The sequence below is a fragment of the Crocuta crocuta genome, unplaced genomic scaffold (assembly GCF_008692635.1).
Source record: "Crocuta crocuta isolate KB4526 unplaced genomic scaffold, BGI_CrCroc_1.0 scaffold36, whole genome shotgun sequence".
NCBI classification, from domain to species: Eukaryota; Metazoa; Chordata; class Mammalia; order Carnivora; family Hyaenidae; genus Crocuta; species Crocuta crocuta.
Window position 1 is genome coordinate 2,213,794 of NW_027532203.1, and position 19,220 is coordinate 2,233,013.

Consider the following 19,220-nt stretch of genomic DNA (forward strand, 5'->3'; position numbering starts at 1 on the left):
CGCCCCTTGATAAGCTTTTGAAGAAGAAAAAGGAAAGAGAAAAAAGAGAACCTAAGACAGGCTTTATGGAATGACACAAAGAGTTTGGGGAATACCATGTTAAGCATATTTATACAAACTATGATTTCACTCTGGTGATCATAATCACTATAACAGATAATCGATATAAATCATGCAAAATGATCAGGCTGAAATTTCTTCCAATACAGTTCTTATCTATATGCCTGAACCAGCAAATGCTCAGTGACTGTCCTGCTATTTATCTAATTCTGTCATTTATCTTGGTGAGTTAGAGAGACTGCTGCAATTTCTGGGACTCTGTATCAACGAGCTCTGCATATAGAGCTTGTCAAACAATTACAATGCACTTACCACACAAAGGCCTGATACGATCATTTTAGGCTATCTCTGGTCTTTTGCACTTCCAAACACCGCCTGAGTACAGCATAAAACACAGTGGTAAAGAACAGACGTTAATTTTGGCTTCACTCACCACCAAATGGGTGACAAGTAAAATATGTACAAATAAAACACACACACACACACACACACACACACACACACACACGTTAAAGAGGACAGCATTTTTAAATGACTCTGACCTACACAGATACTCCAAAAATTTAGAGCCAATCTATACTATCTAGTTTGACTATTGTTAGGTTGATAACTATAGGCTCCTTCTCTTCCATCTTAAGCTATGCAGTCTCACTAGATAAAGCCTTTGGCAATTATAACTTTCATTTCTAACCCAAGATAACTTTACAGAGAAAATGAGCAATATTAAACTAAATTAATGGTAGGGTTTTTTTTTTTTATTTTAGTGGCAAAATCTGACATGTTTTATTTCCATCATCGTTTAAAGGAAATAAAGACTCTGAATTATTGATTTTATGTGAAGAAAATGCATTTAATACTTAATAATTATGCTGGAGTATTAAAGCTAAAAATAACTGCCAAAAGAGTGTTTCTAAATATCTAAACTTCTTTGTATCCCATAGAGCTGATCGAAGTCCAAATTCATTCCAAAGCCATGGGAGCTCCACCTTTCTATTAGCAAGGAAACAAAAAGATACGAACAAGAGTCTTCTTAATTCACTCTGGTTATGGAGATAATGTGAAAATGGGTTTTCCATACATACAGAGGGGAAATGAACTGCATTTCTTTCTTCTATGATTGGAGCGAACTTTAAGTAAACTACAGTTTGGAGGACACTTGCATTCTTCCCCTACCAAATCTATAAAATAGAAATTTGACTATGATGAACAAGGCTCCTCTCGAAGTAATTAATATTTGTGATTCATTATTTTCTTTTTGTGCATCTAACATAAGTCCGCCCCATTATGGAATCTAATGCAGAACTCAATTTTTAAACACAACCTATTTTCAAGAAAATTTCTTTTCTGGAACGCTGAACATAGCTTCAGTTATCAGGACACAGAGAATCCCTTGGTAGGAGATATTGCTGAGGTGTAATTAAAGGCACAGAAAATGCTCACCAACATTTTCCAGCAAGCTTAAATTTAAAGCAGAGTGAATCCCACACTGCATTTCTATATATTTGATTTCAGCCAGGGTAACAGGTATAAATTCTCGCTGAATGAGGAGGGAAGAGAGAGGAGTAGCCTAAAAGGCAAGAGTGATGTTAACAGCTCAGAGAGCAGACTGCGGAACAGGCAGGAAGCACACATTTCAGGAAAGTACCAGCCCAGAGCTCAGTGATCAGCTAGCAGCCCATTATGGTCAGAAGAGATGAAAAACACTTAATACCTGGGACAAAGGCCGAGTGGTTCTGTTGACACATTTTCTGTGTCAGAAGGTTAGGGGACATTTAGTGACAAATGCCAAGGCGCGGAAAAGACTAATCTAGAAAAGTGCATTGTGATGCAATCAGAAGGCTGGAAACTGCTACTTCCTGTGTACTTCAGATACCCAGTTCAGGGTGACCTTAAGTCACGAGGGGTTGGGGGTCGGGGGGAGAGAAAAGACTCTCCACCTCATTCTCCCTGTAAAAGGACAAGAAAATAGTCATGGTGGTAATTAAGAACTACTCTTAGAGAACAGCACACTATTAGTCTTTGAAACGGCACGGTGACTAGAGTTAATGACACTCTACTGTATATATGAAAATTCCTCCAGGAAAAAAGTTCCCATTACAAGAAAAAATAAAATTGTAGCAATGTAAAGTGTAAGGTGACAGATGTTAACTAGACTTACTATAGTGAACATTTCATAATAAAAATATTGAATCATTATGTTGTAAGCCTAAAACACAATATCAAGATAATATATTATATACAGATATATGTACATGCATATATACACACATGTTATATACCAATTATGCCTTGATAAAAAAATTCTGCCACAGAAATGCCTAGTGATTCTTTCCTTAAGTCTATATATTTAGGTTCAGTAGTTTATCAATTTGTATCACCAGAATAAAGTGGAATGCTAATTATAAATGTCAGATCCTAACATAGCCCAGAAGTACGTACCATAGAGGTCTCTTAATGAGGGTTCTAGAAGCACTGCTGGTCCCCTACCACAGACTGTTCTACTTTTATCTTGAGGTCTTATGTTAAACAAACACAGGAAATTGGATAAAAAAATAATAGCACAAACCATCCTCTGACCACATTATCCCCAATGTCCTAATGACCAAATTTCATTTAATAGATCCTGTTGCCCACCAACCAGAAATATGGTCACCAAACTTGAAGGTCTAAAGAATTAGATAGGATTTCTCTGACATTTGAATTCCTCATGTTTCAAGATAGGATCACCTGTTTACTAATCATTTTTTGCCATTGTCTAATCATATAGAAATGTGAAGCTGTGATGTATTTCTAAGCATACCCAACACAGACCTTCTCCTAAATAGTTGAAAGAAGTTTAAATACAATTAAACATAAAATAATGCTTTCACTTGAACGCTCACAGATCCAACACTAGACACACAACAGATCATCTGTAATGTAGTTGTTTGTATAAACAGTATGTGTAAAGTAGATAAATAGAATGTCTAGATTAAATGAATGTATGTTCCAAATATTTTGATCTCATTTATTCTAAGACACTTGAATTATAGGTATCATTATCCCCACTGTCTTTATTTTTTAATGTTTATTTATTTTGAGAGAGAGAGCAAGTGAGCAAGCACAAGTAGGAGAATGGGGCAGAGAGAGAAAGAAAAAGAAGAGAGAGAGAGAAAGAGAGAGAGAGAGAGAGAGAATCCCAAGCAGGCACCATGCTTAGTGTGGAGCCCAACATGAGATTTGATCTTATGATCAAAAGATCATGACCTGAGCTGAAATCAAGATATGGATGCTTAAGCAATTAAGCCACCCAGGTGTCCTTCATCATTTCCATTTTAGAGATGAGGAAGCTAAAATTTAGTATACTAGGCAATTCATCCAAAGTTCTACAACTAGTATGAAGTGGTAGAGTCCGCAATAAAACTGAAATCAATCTGACAAACAATGTACATCTCCATTATATGATCAAATTAAACTATCAAATTTATCAAAGTCCTTATATTTTCCAAATGAAGTAGCTGGATGGGTCAGGGAGTCTCAGAGTCTGACCATCTAATTAGCATAGGTTCAATATGTATCTGCAAAAAGTAATGATTGCATTCCTTCCTTTCTATGAACATCTGCTTCTCCATTCTTCCACATCTTCATCTATCATTGTTCATTTTCTGTGTCCTGTGAAAACTTTGGTTCATAGCCATTATCTCTCTCAACTTAAAAAAAAAAAAAAAAAGGAAAATATATTTATTCCACATGTCCCATGTGATCAAAAGTGTACCGAGGTCCAACTCATTGTTATAACTGCTTATTCAGACCACCAACCTAAGGAGAATAGTTTTGTCATCTCATATATACAATAGAAAAGTATGCAAGTCCTCTGCCATCTCCTTCTAAGCAAATGTAAGTTGCTCCTTTGAAGTCTTGAGTGCTTTGTCTATAAATTCCCTCTCCATCAGAAATTATTTTACTGTCCTTTTTCTGTATTTCTGTTAATCTTAGGTTGGCTTGTTTGTTTTTAACCCTATTTACCATCCTGGACATTACTTTACTGTGACTGGCAATACTGAACTCCCAATATATAGCCTGCAAGAGATAAACACAAACTTGCTTCCTGTCACATAAAATCTACTAAGCAATGAACTCTGATTAATTGAAAGAGAAGCACCAATTATATTACCAATCAAGGAGCCACACAATTTCTTTTAGAAAAATAGCAACAGCATTGCCCAGTAGCTTTACATGCATTTGGAATTTAACCTGGGGGCATGCATTTTCATAATTCTAAATGGACTCACAGGAATTATTTCGATACAAGCATCTCAATTAGGATGTGAAAACTTTAAAATTTGAGTGCTTTTAAACTTTTAAGTAATGTTTGCTTCAAAATGTCAACCTCAGTTAAGCGACTCCATTTAAAACTAAATTAATGGGAATATTTTAGTTACCTTTAGAAAATTTTACATTCCCATAAAAGTGTGATTTCATCTAATAACTACTGATTCCTTATGAATTAGTTGATTTTTATACACCTATCTACTGAAAAAAACTTCGATGGATCTGTTAAATATTCATTAAAAATGAAATTAAAAGCTAGATTCCTAGTCAATAACACTGCATAATGATTATTTGCTCTCACTTTGTTTACAAGAATATGGATAAGAAAGATTGAGAGACAGATTTAGTACATGCACAGTATAGATGATGGTACTCTACTGGTAAAGGCAGAATGGCTATGTGTACTCATGTATTCTTTATTAGGTCAGAAAAATGCTACAACTGGGCGAATCCTAATCCACATTCCTAGAAACCTTTATCTTGTTCATCTTTTTTGTTTACAATACAGTATTTATAAAATATAGAGGCATTCAAAGGAAAATAATATAATGAAGATTACCTTGACTTATGTAGAGACTCATCAATAGATTTTTCACTCTTAAGGGGTGTTCAAATGAAACAAGGATCCATGGAATAAACGGCAAAGACTTCCTCAATCACTCAAAATTGAAAATTCACTCACAGAAAAATTCATCAGTTTGCTATGCTCCATTGTATCAGGAACAGACTCACAAAACTGGCAAGTATAGAAATGCAGGGGTATAGATATCTTGCCAGTGCATTCTACTTAGAAACTCTTTACCAGTACTCAGCACCAAACTGAGAAATTCCAAATATCTTTGAAAATATGAACTTAATCAAGACTGCAGTAGGTTAGAGACTGGGATACAAGAATAGCGGGGAAGGCTGTGCTCTCTCCAAAGGCCCTTCGGTTCAGAAAGTATTTGAATGCAAATCCCGTGCCCAAATATTCAAAGGGAAAGAATCAGTGGGGGGAAAAAAATCCCAATTTGGCTACCATGTGGCCACCAAACAGACACACTACACACGGCCCACCTTTTCTCTAATATCAATAAGAAATGGATTTCCGTTCACATTCATGCTTAACCAGAAAGAAAATTTAAACACAGAACAACACAACAGATCCATCAACACAAGATCACCACTAAGTAAAGGGGGTTAGAATTGCTCATGACTGAGGGACAACGGAGCCAATAATTTCACTTGGCAGGTTTTAAAATCCAAGTATCAGAAAAGGGAAGATATGCCTTTATACAGTGCCCCCCTCCCCCCCACCAAAAAAATCGACTGGCTAGAAGCACCCACTACTCTTCGTTTATTAGTGAATACTCTTGTTCTAATTTTGGAAATAAAAGGTTTATTAGTTTGCCACAATCCTGGTAAACAAGGCATCTGCAGACTCATCTGGACGTAGGAGTAAAGCATCACTCCCTAAGTTAAGGCTTCACTGTATGGATAACGACCTGGACTATAATTTCAGGGGCGCTAATGCCAAAAACTTCATGAACTATTTCACGGGAGTAATCGTTCACGTGCTCCATCCCCAAAGCAAAGAGAACAGTTCTCCATCCGATCGCAGACATTCACAATAACCATTTGTGACTTTGAAAGGCCAAATGCCCTACCTTTCCTACATAGAGAGGGTCTGAACCCATGTATTCCTCCAGCACAAAGAACTGATTCCACACCCAGCTGCGCTTGGTCCGGGACCTCCCTGATTGGAAATAGGGCTTTGATCTGGACCTGGAGAGCTCTGCTTGACTCATCCCAGAGAAACACAGGAAAAGCGCTATTAGCTGCAGAAAATGGCAGAACTCCACTTTGCCCAACTTCATCTTTTTTTTTTTCTTTCGTTTTCCTGTGTAAGAAGAAAACCTTGACAAGATAAAAGGCACAGTTCCAGTTGGCTTAGTGGCTCTTGCCTCCGGCAGGATGTCAGCTGGGAGTCCGGAGATGATAATTTGTAGAGTGTTCGATTGTAAGGGGCCACCACAGCTGAATGAGCTTTGCCAAAGAATGGTGTAAGAAGTACCTGGTAGAACAGAAAGAAGAGCTAGTGTGAGAAACCAACACACCTCGTAACTTTTAACCTTCATTTACCAACTGACTATTGATTTTCCCGAGATATCGGCCATTTGTGTAATCATTACAGTATTAATGATAAACCTTGAAATTTACAATAACTGGCACATTTCTAAATCACATCAATACCGCGGGTGCAGAAGGATCCTCACTCTGTAACACGACCTTACAATTTCGTTGCTTCTCGGCATTCTACTGCAACATACGGTTTACTTAATACAAATGGAGCGACGTCAGTTAAAAAATCACTTTAATGCGAGCCTTTATTATTTGTTTTTCTTTTATGTCACAGTCAGTTTCATTCGTTGGTATTAGAATATGAAAGCCAAGCAGCTCAAAGCAGGGATTTAACCAAAAGAGAAGGACATATGCTGGTTTAAATCTCTTCTGTGAAACTGTAAAGAGAAATAAAGAAGTGTGAGGTGATTCAAAACTGGTTGATTGAGTCTGAGTCACAGAACACCAGCTGTTTTGATGTGTTCTGATTTGATTGTGATCAGCTGAAAAGCTCAGTGGTTTCCATTTTCCACCCTTCAAACCTATTGTCAGGTCTGCTGGGTAGCATGTTAGGTTATGGCACAGGATTGTGGTTATTCCCTGCTCCACAAATATTTACTGAACATCCTGTAGCAGGGCTTGTGCACGGTAGGGCCCTCTCCCCTAAATATTTATGGACTATGAATAGATTAGAGGGGTGTGAAAACTCAGCTGTATTTGTGAGCTCTGCTCACAGCAAGCATGCACCTAGAATGTTTCAGCAGCAGCATGGACACAAAACAATTTTTATTAAGTCTCCTTGTTTCGGATGCAGAATTCTTGATTACGCAAGAGATACCTACAAAGTCAGTTACAAAACAAACTTCCAAACATACCCCGAAACACAGAAGAATGAGGCTTTATGGCAAAACGCTTGCTTAAAGCACTATGTTGCACTTTGCTTTATAAATTCTTTTGACTACCTATAAATAAATCAATAGGATAATTAAGGTTGATGGCTAATATTTCCCTTTTTTTTTTTCTGAGGGAGAGGAGGTAAAATACAGTTTTAGGAACATGAAGCCAAAAGATAGCTTACTATCAAGGTAGAAAATACACTGTCTTTATATTATAAGCTTTTCCATCTTCCTATTTGTCTTCTAACAAGAGTGTCTGTAACACATTAGATGATTTCTGACAGTGAAGTTTGCTTATGGAAAATGTCTTATCTTGTAGAAGAAAAACGAAATGTATTCAATGAATTAAATATGTTAAAACAGTCCATCCAACTGCAAGGAACAGGTTGCATTGACTTTGATCTCTGTTCAAATGAACTTATTCATGTTAAAAAATATTCCCATCAAGTTTTGAAATTCCAGAGGGCGTTCCAGAATAACCCAACATACAGCTAATTGACATATGTGGAGAACTACCAGAATCAGCAAATTATTATTGGAACATATTTACTGCAACCTGTGCAATGAACACCTTCTCCTAAAATCCAGATCTCTCGCCATCGAAAATGAATTTGGTCCATTTAGAAATCACTCTGGAAGGGTTAGTTGTCCTAAGATTTCGAATTATAAACAAGAAGTAGCTTGGGGTCTTTGTATTCTCATGTAGCTCCCCTGCCATCAGGCAGCAAGTTCATTGCCAGAGAGGTCTGAGCTAGACCACCTGAGACACAGGTTATCTGTAGTTAAAGAAGGCACGTAGGGTTTCCTTCTTTGCTGGGAAACAGAGACTAGTATGGACTAGCCGATGATGAGTCAGGCGTTCACACTGAGTGGCGGTTGTAGGAATGGCTGTCAGCATGGGGAGGGTCATGATCATGTGGTTCCCTTCATGCCACTGGCAAACCATGTTCCTGAGCATGAGAGGGATGGCTTACAGAGTGGTGACAGGACTGTCTAGCTTGCAAGACGTGGGGCCAAAGAATATTTCAGTGTCGCTGCTCTGCTTCCTCAAAAGAGAATGTGTTTTCTCAAAAAACAAGGAGATAACTACTTTGGTCCCAAAGAAAACTTACGTTAGCTTAAGAAATTAAGTCATATTATTGAGGACATGGTATGGTTCAAGTGAACTAGGTAACCCTGTCACACAATGAAATGCATCCGACTTCTGAGAACCTAAGGAGCAAATAAAGTTTTGGAATCTAAAATGTAGGGGGTTATTAAAATCACACTCAGAAAAGCACACCTGCATCAGAGAAAGATTCAAATTCTGAGTCGCCCTGTCTTAGCTCCGCAGTCTTAGACACGTTATTTCAATTCTAAGATCTGCTCCAGAGATGACCCGTAAGCCTCTAACTTACAAAAGAGCTAACAATTGCATCTACTTCAAAGGATTAAATCAGCAAATCATGAAAAACTAAGGATGATGCCTGATGCAACTAAAAGCCCTATTAAAAAAAAAAGAAAAAAGCTGTGTTGGGCTTATTATCATGATGATATTTTTTAGTTTGATACTGGTTATGCTAAAGTTAGTTTGTGAAGTAATGTTAGTTTTTCATCCTAATGTTAGTTATAGGAAGAGGTTTTCGACAATTCTTAACACTGAATGAAAATGCTCTTGACAGTTCCAGTCTGTGCCAGAGAACTATACAGATCAGGTACCCAAAAATCTAGATGAATAATGGACCATGGCTCCAAAATACTTTTTTAAAAAAGAATGTTAATACTTTCTTTCCTAAAGGCATGTCCTGTGATTTTTGTAAGTCAAAGATTGGTATCAGAATCGGAGAGATTTGAGTTCACTCAAAATGTTTACTTTAAGAAAAAGGAATCTCATCTGGACCAGGAGTGGGACCACTGGTGTCTTTGCCCTAAAATCTCCACCATTTGCTGCATGACCTTAGATCCCTCTGGGATTTTATTTCCCACGTTTGCAAAATGAGGGAGATGAACTAAATTATAAGGTCTTTTTTTTAAAAAACTGATGTAACTTCTCTGTTTTTGACAATTATATAGAGTTGGTTTTGTTGGCCTTTTCTAAGCTGTAAAAAGGCACACACTGCTAATAATTAAAGGGTAGAATGATTTAAGAAAGTCATAGGAATATAAAAGAAGCATTTTTCCCATTTACAAAATTTAGCGTGAATTTTAATATGAGACGTTTAAATTACTCTTCTTGCTTCTTAAAGATCTTTTCTATTCCATACAAGACTGTGAAGTTATCAAACTAGCCAGAACATATAAAAGCAGTGAGATACAGAACACACCATGTGTTACTTCACAGTCACTGAGTTAATATTTGTGAAAGAGACCTGAGAGATCTGCATTTTCCTATTTAAGTCAAGTGTTTTAAAAGCAGTAATTATTAACATAAACCTTGATGGACGGGAAGACCCACCCTGTCTTTGTATTATACTTATCTAGAACATAAGTAGACACACAATTGATATTTGGAACATATTTAAGGAATTTTCTTTTCATACATCAACTTTGTTTTCATTATGATCAACTTCATTCTTTTAATATGGGAAACTAACCAGGGGAGTCAATATATAAATTCCTGGGTAACTCTTCCATGTTTATGGCTCATAATCACTTCAAAGAAAAAAAAAAGGTCCATTATATTTTTCTGCAGTACTTGAAGGCTCTTGAGCCAAATTTTATTTACCTTTCTTGAAGGTCTTTAACAGTGTACAAGAATACTTTAACAGGCTTCGTGTCCGTTTATTGGAGGATAAAATTCTCATTCTTATGAGGCAGATAAATGATTCTATAATACCCTTTGTGAAATGTACTCATAATAATGAGAAACTCACATGTGAATGATTGCGATTGGAGTAGGGGAGATTCCTATGTGTTGATCAACATGTTTGACAGTGACTAACTCTGCCTGGAATGAACATCTGATAGAGCAGGGGCAAGTCACAGGGCAGGTGGCCCTTGTTCATGATGCTTCCCCAAACCCTTGCCTTCCTTTGCAACCAGATCAGGTTTTAAAGGTAAAGACCTGAACAGCAGTTCAACCCAACTAACTCATCCTGACCTCAACTGAGAGTCCATGTAAGAAATCAAGGGCTCTTAAGCATTATGAAAAACCTTCAGTTACTTGTGGTCTTCAAAGAGAAGTAATCAAAACATGAACTTGAGATTCCCTACTGCATATAGGCTTCCTTTCTTCCCATAAATGTCCACATGTATAAAGGCACCACAATAACATTTTTTTTTATATTTAAATGAATTTGAGCACACAACCAATCACAATTGTTGTCACGTCTCATAAAGGGTTAAATACAGACTGGCAAATCTGTGCCCCAGAGCAAAACCCTGCACCCTTCCTAATTAGGTTTCCATACCACTGGTCTTTGCCCTTCTTTCTGCATCCTGAGCTTCATATACAGGCATTAACAGAGGGAAAGTCACATCAGAAACAGAGACCCCTGTATCCAAGCGGTGTTGTGTGTCATTATGTCTTCTGTGGGAAAGCTTAGGGCTGTGACCCACTGGAGGTCTGACCTGTTTGCTATTGCTGGCTCAGAAAAAAAGACAGTGCAGAACAATGACGTGTTTGTATATATACAGTTTAGGTAACTTCCACAGATCTATGTCCACTTCTGGACAGTTACAAATGGGCAACATTAGAGCTGTGAGGAGAAAAACAACAGGTTCTATCTAAGGAGAAAAGAACTGTTTAGGGGCCAACCAGATGTTTGAACGACAGTAGTGGCTACTCTTGGACTAATCTAAAACTTAATATATACATATATTAAATTACATGTACATATATTAAATTTTAGATTACACACGTACATATCTGAGTAAGATTTAACATGTTTTTTTCTTGATATTTAAAAGCTAAAACTTGTAAGGGATGAATCCCATTTACAATTGTACCAAAAACCATGAAGTATCCTAGGAATAAACCTAACTTGGCAGAGAGGGGAAAGACTCAGGAAGTTTCCTGAAAACTATAAAACACTGATGAAAAGAAATTGAAGAGACACAAAGAAATGGAGACATTCCATGATCATGGATTGGAAGAACAAGTATTGCTAAAATGTCTACACTACCGAAAGCAATCTACACATTGAATGCAATCCCTATCAAAAAATAAAACTTGTATTTTTTTAACATACAACTTTTCTTCTGTCAAACTAAAAGTACATGAAAATCATAACTAATATGGAGATCAGGACAATATATTAATTAAAATAATATAAAACCTCAAAAAAGAAATTTTAAGTGGATTGAAGCAAAAAAGAAAAAAAAAGGATCGTGGTAAGTATCAAATAGTATTTACTGAATCAATATCATTTACTTGACCTGACGTCACTTTACTATGCTACTGTTTTGTTCCAATTATTTTTGTTCAACTAAGTGGCAAAGAATTATTTCCTAGTAGATGGTTTATTATTCATTTAACCTTAATAGCTAATATTATTTTACCCAAATTCATTAGAATAAAATTTTCTTGGATTTTCTGCTCCACTTAACATCACTGTGAAACCACTTTTAAAAATCAGATCAAGTGACTATCATAGTCTCAAAACAATGTTTTGTTCATACCTAAGAACAAGGACTAAAAATCTCTTAATAACAAAATATTTTTTATGCATCAGCATACAAACTGCTAATCAGCCAAAGCATAAATCTTCCAGTCATTCCATCTAAATTATAGGCAACATGCTAAAAACATGACAAGTAGCATGAAATCATCTTCAGTCACATTAACATATAACCACAAGAGTAGTTTTAAACACATGCCTAACTACCAATTAACTTATATATGCTGAACTGCTTCTTTCAAAGTGCTAAATGCCTTCTAGAAATAACTTGAGCTATAAGATCGGATTATCAATTATGTTAAAAGGAAATATATTACTATTTTAGATTCTGTGGCAAAGTTAGAGAAGAACATTCTCTTCGCAGCTCAATATAAATAACTGATGGCTTATCTCAGTTAAAGACTAGCAACACAGTTTCTCTAAATGACAAGCAAGGGACAGATACCCATGCTTTCTGTGTCTGGAGCTGCATCACATCAAGGGCTGAAACTATTTTGAGATATACTGAATATATACCACACTAACACATCACTTATTATCTCCTCGTAATTTAATGAAGACTTGAAGAAGTTGTGCCTCTCCTTCAAAAATAGGTACAATTCACAATTATGTGGAACAGGAAAGTCCCAAAATAAATTCTTATTTGCATTTTCTAGAAAAATGATTGTAAGAATGACATTTGAGGGCTCAGTGTACTTGATAGAAAATAATCAATGAGACTGTGAAAAATCTATAATGGATGACTGCCAAACATCTCTAGAATCTAACTGATACTCCCTGAGATGTCTTGCTCACTAATCTAAAACCAAAACAGTATGAGAAATCGCAGTTGTAACAATAACAAAATTTTAAAAAAAGTCTTGCTGTTGGCCTTTTGGGAAGAAACTGTCATTTCCAAGACTGCTTTAAACTTGAACTACATTCTGACAATAATGGATCTTCATGAAGAGAGAATATACATGTTCAAAAGTGGAAATGATACCACTTCACAGCAGTGGTTACAGGGCACTATGAAAATATTACCGTTGGCTTATGAACAACCTTCCATATATTAGTTCTTTTGTAGCATCTGACAAAAAAATGCCTTTTTAAGATATTCCTGGAGTCTGTAATAGCATTATTTAAATTCAACGAAAAGACTGCCTCCTGATTCATCCAATGCCTTCTTTAAAGACTTTCATTTGCCCTTGGTTTCCCCAGGACAGCAGCCACCTGTCACCACGGAGGTCCTCACTGTGATTTATCTCTGTACATAAAGTTAGAGTCGTCTGCTTTGTAAGAAGGATAATACTTGTTCATTGTTACACTTTTATTTATTTTTAAAGGAGAACCATTGAATACATTTGAGGGAATATAAAGAAAGAAAAGATACTCTAATCTCCCCTTCATGAATGAGCAGATGTCCTAATTCCAACCACCACACACAAGCACAGCTTTCAAGGATAATGTTTATGGGACACAGAGAATGTCAATTCAGTGCTGAAGAAAGTGATTGCTTGGTTCTCCTGAGGGTTCAGGAGAAACCTAAAAATATTGGAAAAAGGAAAAAAAATAATGTAAAGAAATCCCTAACCCCCTGTTCCTGATGTTTGAAGATTCCTTGAGTGGTGCAACCACAGACCTAGAACAGACCATTGGAAAAACCTAAGGTGGCCTCTTTTTTTTTTTGCTAAGAAAACCGATAATCTACAGAATTCTAGTGAAATGCCCAAGGTCACACAACAAGTTATTAATGGCACTGGGCATCATTGGTTACAGCAGAAAACTTACAATGTTAAACATTCCTCATTCTGATACTAAAGATCTTTCTAATTTATCATCTTTGGAATAGATTATATTCTCCAAAAGCCAAGAAAAGCAAGATTAATCTTATTCCAATTTTTGTAGGATCATCAGTTTGAATTCTCCAAGAAGGATTATTCTAACCAGAAGGGTCAGGAGTGCAGCGCAAGAGTAAGAGTGAACAGACTGTTTAGGCTTATAGTTTACATATTACCCAAAAGGCACACTGAGGAAGATCCAACTTTAAAATCTCCCCTCCCTTCCAAATCTGGTAATCAAAGAATACCTACTACACTGTGACACTATAGATTTCCACTGAAATTTAAATAGCTCGTGGAATGTTCTAGAAATAGGCTACCAACTCAATGTCTTAAGACGTAAGGATGTACATGTATCATTAGTTGGTTGTTGCTACAAATCCTATATTTTGAAAGGACTGTCTGCTCCTAACTATAACCATTTAATATTTAGATTTAATATTGCCATCTTTAGCTTCTATTATAAAATATACTATCATTTAATTTATTTTATCCATATACCATTGAAAGATTAGTATTAGCTTCAGTAATGTTAATAGTGATGAAACAGCCCTCTTCCTTTTTACTTAAAAGGTATAATTTTTTATATTTTAATTAGTGAGGCTAGGGACCCTCTGTGATATGCGACTTCTCACGTAAAGAAACTGTGATCAAATCCATTAGCTCCCTGGGCCAGATAACATTACAACCACAGACCACAACCTCCTACCGTCAACTGGCCTAAATACTCAGGCAGGGGCCCTGGAAATGAATCACACAGCCTGTAGTGTGCATCTGGCTATCAGACATGGAATGAAAACTTCTCTAAGTGGATTACAGATTCACTTTCAACAGAGCACAAATAACTGGTCATGGGTAAAAAGAATGAAAAAGGAGGAAGAGCAAGAATTTATAATTAATTAGAAGAAGCCCGTGTAAATTAAAAACAAAATGACATCCCACAGTACATCTGAGCTATTTATATAATATTATATGTAATATACATATGCATGTACAATTTAACAGTAAAAATATATGTATTTAAAGTATTTTCCCCTTATCCTTCTACAACATCCTGGCCATATCAATTTTAATGTGTAATTTACCTTAGCATTTACAGTGAGCCAGGTATGATTTATGTGACTTCAGTAAAAGGTATCATGTTTCGATAAACCTTTTGCAAAACAACCTGAAAGAAACCCCACCAGGATGAAAATCCAGAGAATAATCGGAGTAGAATATATGGACAGATGTCTGCATAGTCATTTGCACTGATAATCTTATCAGTGAGGAATCTTTCGAACAAGGGGGAAATGTTTGCAAGGGTAGCTTTACTGCAAAACCGGCAAATCCCCAGAGGAGGCACTCGAGTATTGCTGGTTACAGCTAGATCCGCTCTGCTCGTCAGAGGCTGAGGAGATGGTCACACACAGGACTCTGATCACATGTCTTTTTTTCCTTGTCCTCAGCTCCCCTTTAGATCTCCCACCCCCAGCTAGTTGAGAAGCAACGATTTCTTTATGCCAAGAAGAAAAGCTTCCATCACAATTCCTTTGCAACACACTAACGTGTGTCAGTTATTTTAGAAGTTTCTGAAGCTCCCATTTTAAACTAAGGCTTTGAAGCCTTCCAGCCAAGCAAAAAACCATTTGTGTGCGCGTGTGCAAGAGAGAACCATGATACAATACAAGCCACTAACACAAAAGATGCAAACCCGTGTAAAATCAAGGTTAAGATCACTGAAACATAAATATTTACAATACTAAACAATTTGTTGGCTTTTACTTTATAAAACATTTCTAAAAGATGTGACAATAAAACTATCTGACTCTACCCAAAGAAGTTTATAACAGCTTTGCCCTCAAATTAACTAAAATGCTGAATGATAGGGAGACCAGCAAAGAAACCCCTCCTGAGGAGACATATTGGGGTGGATTTTTAGATCTAGGAAGGCTGGTCAGTAGCCAAAACTCAGTATGCTCCCCACCCTCTCTTTTTCATTGGACACTAAAAACTAGAGTCAATTCAAGGGTAAACTGCAGTTAATACAGATGCTTTACAATTACCCTTTTATAAACAAGGGAAAAGCTCTGTGCTATTGTATAAAAAGTAGACTGAAGAAGAGTTGTGAGTCTGTCAGCTGATTGTTAACACAATTCTAATGACCAAGTGCAGCCCTTAACTACAAGAATATCTCACGTTGTAAGCGCACAATGCCCTTTTATTTAAGCTGCAAACCGAAATAGCTTTTTGCAGGGTGATGGTCCGCACTCCTGATTGTTGTTTTCTTTATTTTTCTATCCACAGACTTTACCAGATAAGACTATTAACACTGAGAGCCACCTAATTGTTTCTGCCACCTCACTCCTTATTAAACACTAACACATAAGCAAGACTTGCACAAAGTTGTCAGTTTCACTACGTGGTCTCAATTCGTTTCTATTTTCATTCATATTATTCCACATAGCCGTAAAAATGAAGAAAATGATTCTTGATGTATTTTCCTTTTACATAGAGTAACAAGACAAGAGCCTGGGTGAACATAAGGTCCAAGTAATTCTTTGGGGAAAAAGTAATTCCTGGTGAGTTACTGAAAGCCTCCTAACGTAATTAGTTTTTTCCTTAGCTCTTCCCCCCGCCCCACCAACTTGTCTTTATAAAAAACACACTTAAAACTATTTAGACGTTGCTAGCAGTGTATCAATCCAAACTTTCCTTTAAAGGGGGGGATGTCATTGCCCCTAAAGTCTCTTAAAATGTATGTTTTTGGGCTGTTAACCTGATCCTTTAAATGTGCACTTGTCACTTAGTCCGAGCCCCGTATTCCCATGTTAACTTGATTTTTTCTATTCTTCCCCCATAAAGTTCTGTTTATCTACTTCTGCAATGGAAAAATGATCTGCTGAACACCTGTCTGGTTACAGGAATTAGGAAGGACGGCTCCGACTTAAAGATATTTCACTTCACTGCTCTAATAAAGAGAAGAGATTTCTTGCAACCGGAGTATATTCACGGTTCGGTGTGCAGATCTCCAAAGCCTTCAGACACCCAATCCCTGATGGTCTCTCCACCGTTCTCAACTGCCCACGGCGGGGTGAACTCCCTGCCAATCTTTTACTCACCTGAACTAGATCTAGGAAATCCGAAAAGGGTAACGATCTAAAACGTGAAGCCCATACACACCAAGGGTCCTCTCTCATTAATCCACGCAGGGAGGCTGAGCACCAGGAACGAGCCGCGGTAGCAGGTGCACCCACGAAGACGTCTACCGTGCATTCAGACAAGCAGGGTGCTCAAACCTCTTCCCACCCTAGGGTACAGCCGGGCGGGGGGGAAGCGGGGCGCCGGGCAGAGGCAAGCCCCGCAGACGCACCGCAGCAGCAGAATACTGATGACAGGCAGGCGCGCAGCACCCTTAGACGAGTTTCTCCTTCTCCGAAGGGAAAAGGCGTCCGGCGTGGACGGTGACGAGGACTCCCGCACACGCCGGCACACGCCCCCTCGCAGCCGTCAGACCGCGGCGGACCCTGCGGGCGGCCCAGCGGGCGCGCAGCTGTGCACCCCGCACCCCAGGTCAGCGGGGGCCCACTCGCCTCGCTCCCGGAGGGGAGCGGTCCAGACTCCGGGTTTCCCACTTCACCGCGAGCGTGCTGGGAGCCGCTCTCACCCCGAACTCGCCGACACGCGCCGCCCCTGCTGTCCGTCAGCTCGCGCGNGCGCACCCCCGCGCGCGCACACTCGCGCACCCCTCCTCCAGCGCCCTCCTGGCAGATCCGTACGGATGGAGTCCTTCGCGGGGAAATCAAGGGGAGCGGGGAAAGTGGGCGGGGCTGCGGCCCATCCATCTCTCCGCCAGGTATTTGCGTCTGAGAGCGCGAAGCTGGAGCGGAGTTTGGAGAATTTTTTTTTTTTCTTCCCCGAGCGCCCTCGCCGCCCACCCCCAACCTGTCGCGGACGCCGTGATCAATTGAGCTCCTGAGGCATGAAGGCAAAGTCAGGAAACTAATCAGAACTTACAGTTTCCTTGCGTGATAGTTTTGCCCTTTCAATCTCCTCGGCCTGCCCTAGTTCTACTTTCTCTACTTGCAGAAAACGTTCTTCCCTGCCGCGTTCGCTAATGCAGAACTTCTGAGGTGTGTGATTTACGCGCCGGTGGGGTGGAGGACCCTCGGGAGCTGGGGAAGGGGAGCCGGTCTTTTAGGAGAGGTGAGCACGCTTTGTTTTCTCCTGCTCAGGTGCTTGATTTCCCCTGATGGCTACGTGCTCGGTCGTGAGGGTTCCGAAGGCGAATAGATCGTTTCCAAGCACGTTCATTTTTCTCTCTTCCGTTAGAGGGACTTGCCCCGCTTCTCTTATCCATCCTTAACAGCGATTCCCTGTGTACCAGTTATGTGGGTGCAAGGCTTCCCCTTGTCGGCACCCTCTGCTTTCCTGTTCCTTCGAGCACACTCGCTCTCTCCCATCCAGTGCATTCTGCCCATTCAGCTTGCATTTTCCCTCTCACCTTCTTAGTATTTAAAACTGAGTTTGTATGCTAATAATTCTAACAGCAAATATATATATACATATATTTTTTTAAACTCCTGTTGAGTTCTAGATGCCTAGCGTTGCTGTTTACTAAACATTGCTTCATTTTTAAAGTCAGATCTCCCACCCAACCCTCCCCAAGTCCAGGCCCGCTTGGATGGCCATTTCATAGTTCACGTCCACACAGCTGTCTATCATCACCCAAACTCAGGATGTTCAGAACAGACCTATCTCTTCTTGGATGTCACCTTGGATTCCCCCAGTATTGTCTTCTCTTCCAGGGGTGCTATCCTTCCCCGGGTACCCAGACATTACACAGTGGCTTCATCTTTGAGGCCTTTGGCACATTTTTCTGTGTTAAAATCCTATTCTGGCTAATACCATACAATCTAGAACTTTACATTTTTCTGATGGCCATACGTACATTTGTCTTGCTTTGTCTAATGAGCTCATTGCTGGGATGGGACCAATTCTTACAATTTTTCTAAACTAAAACCTTCAGGAAAACAAAGATTGGTATTCAGGATGATCAGGACACCGCACGTATTTGGGCCATGGTAAATATCTGTTAAATAAAGAAGTGAATGTTTATATTTCATACAGCAATTAACACAATTTTGATGTCACCATGCTATTTGTAACCTGCTCCTTGATTTAATGGGTTCCTCATCTATGCGATGAGGGGAGGAAATAGGTACTATGCTGTATTTGTTTTAATCAAAGGAAAACAATTTGGAGATCTTTTTTTGTTTTGTTTTTCCCACAACTTATCCTTTTCTGATCTTGTGCCTCCCCATAAATATTGATCACAAATTTGGCTTCCATCCTGAACCACATGCTTCCTTGTGTTCTGCCTTCTTAAAAAAAAAAAAAAATCGCTTAAACTGGGGCACCTGAGTGGTTCAGTTAGTCAAGTGCCCAACTTCGGC

At 38.6% G+C, this 19,220-nt stretch overlaps 1 protein-coding gene across 2 annotated transcripts in view; it reads right to left on the minus strand.

The window, feature by feature from the left end:
• Positions 1-6,227, minus strand: part of CDH7 (cadherin 7) — a 111,618-nt gene extending 105,391 nt beyond the window's left edge. The window contains exon 1 of one of the 2 annotated variants that reach the window (XM_077777674.1): positions 6,018-6,227. In XM_077777674.1, the coding sequence (XP_077633800.1) occupies positions 6,018-6,227 (210 nt within the window). The remainder of the gene's footprint in view (positions 1-6,017) is intronic. The other variant, XM_077777675.1, reaches the window with a different exon arrangement.
• Between the last annotated feature and the right edge of the window lie 12,993 nt (positions 6,228-19,220).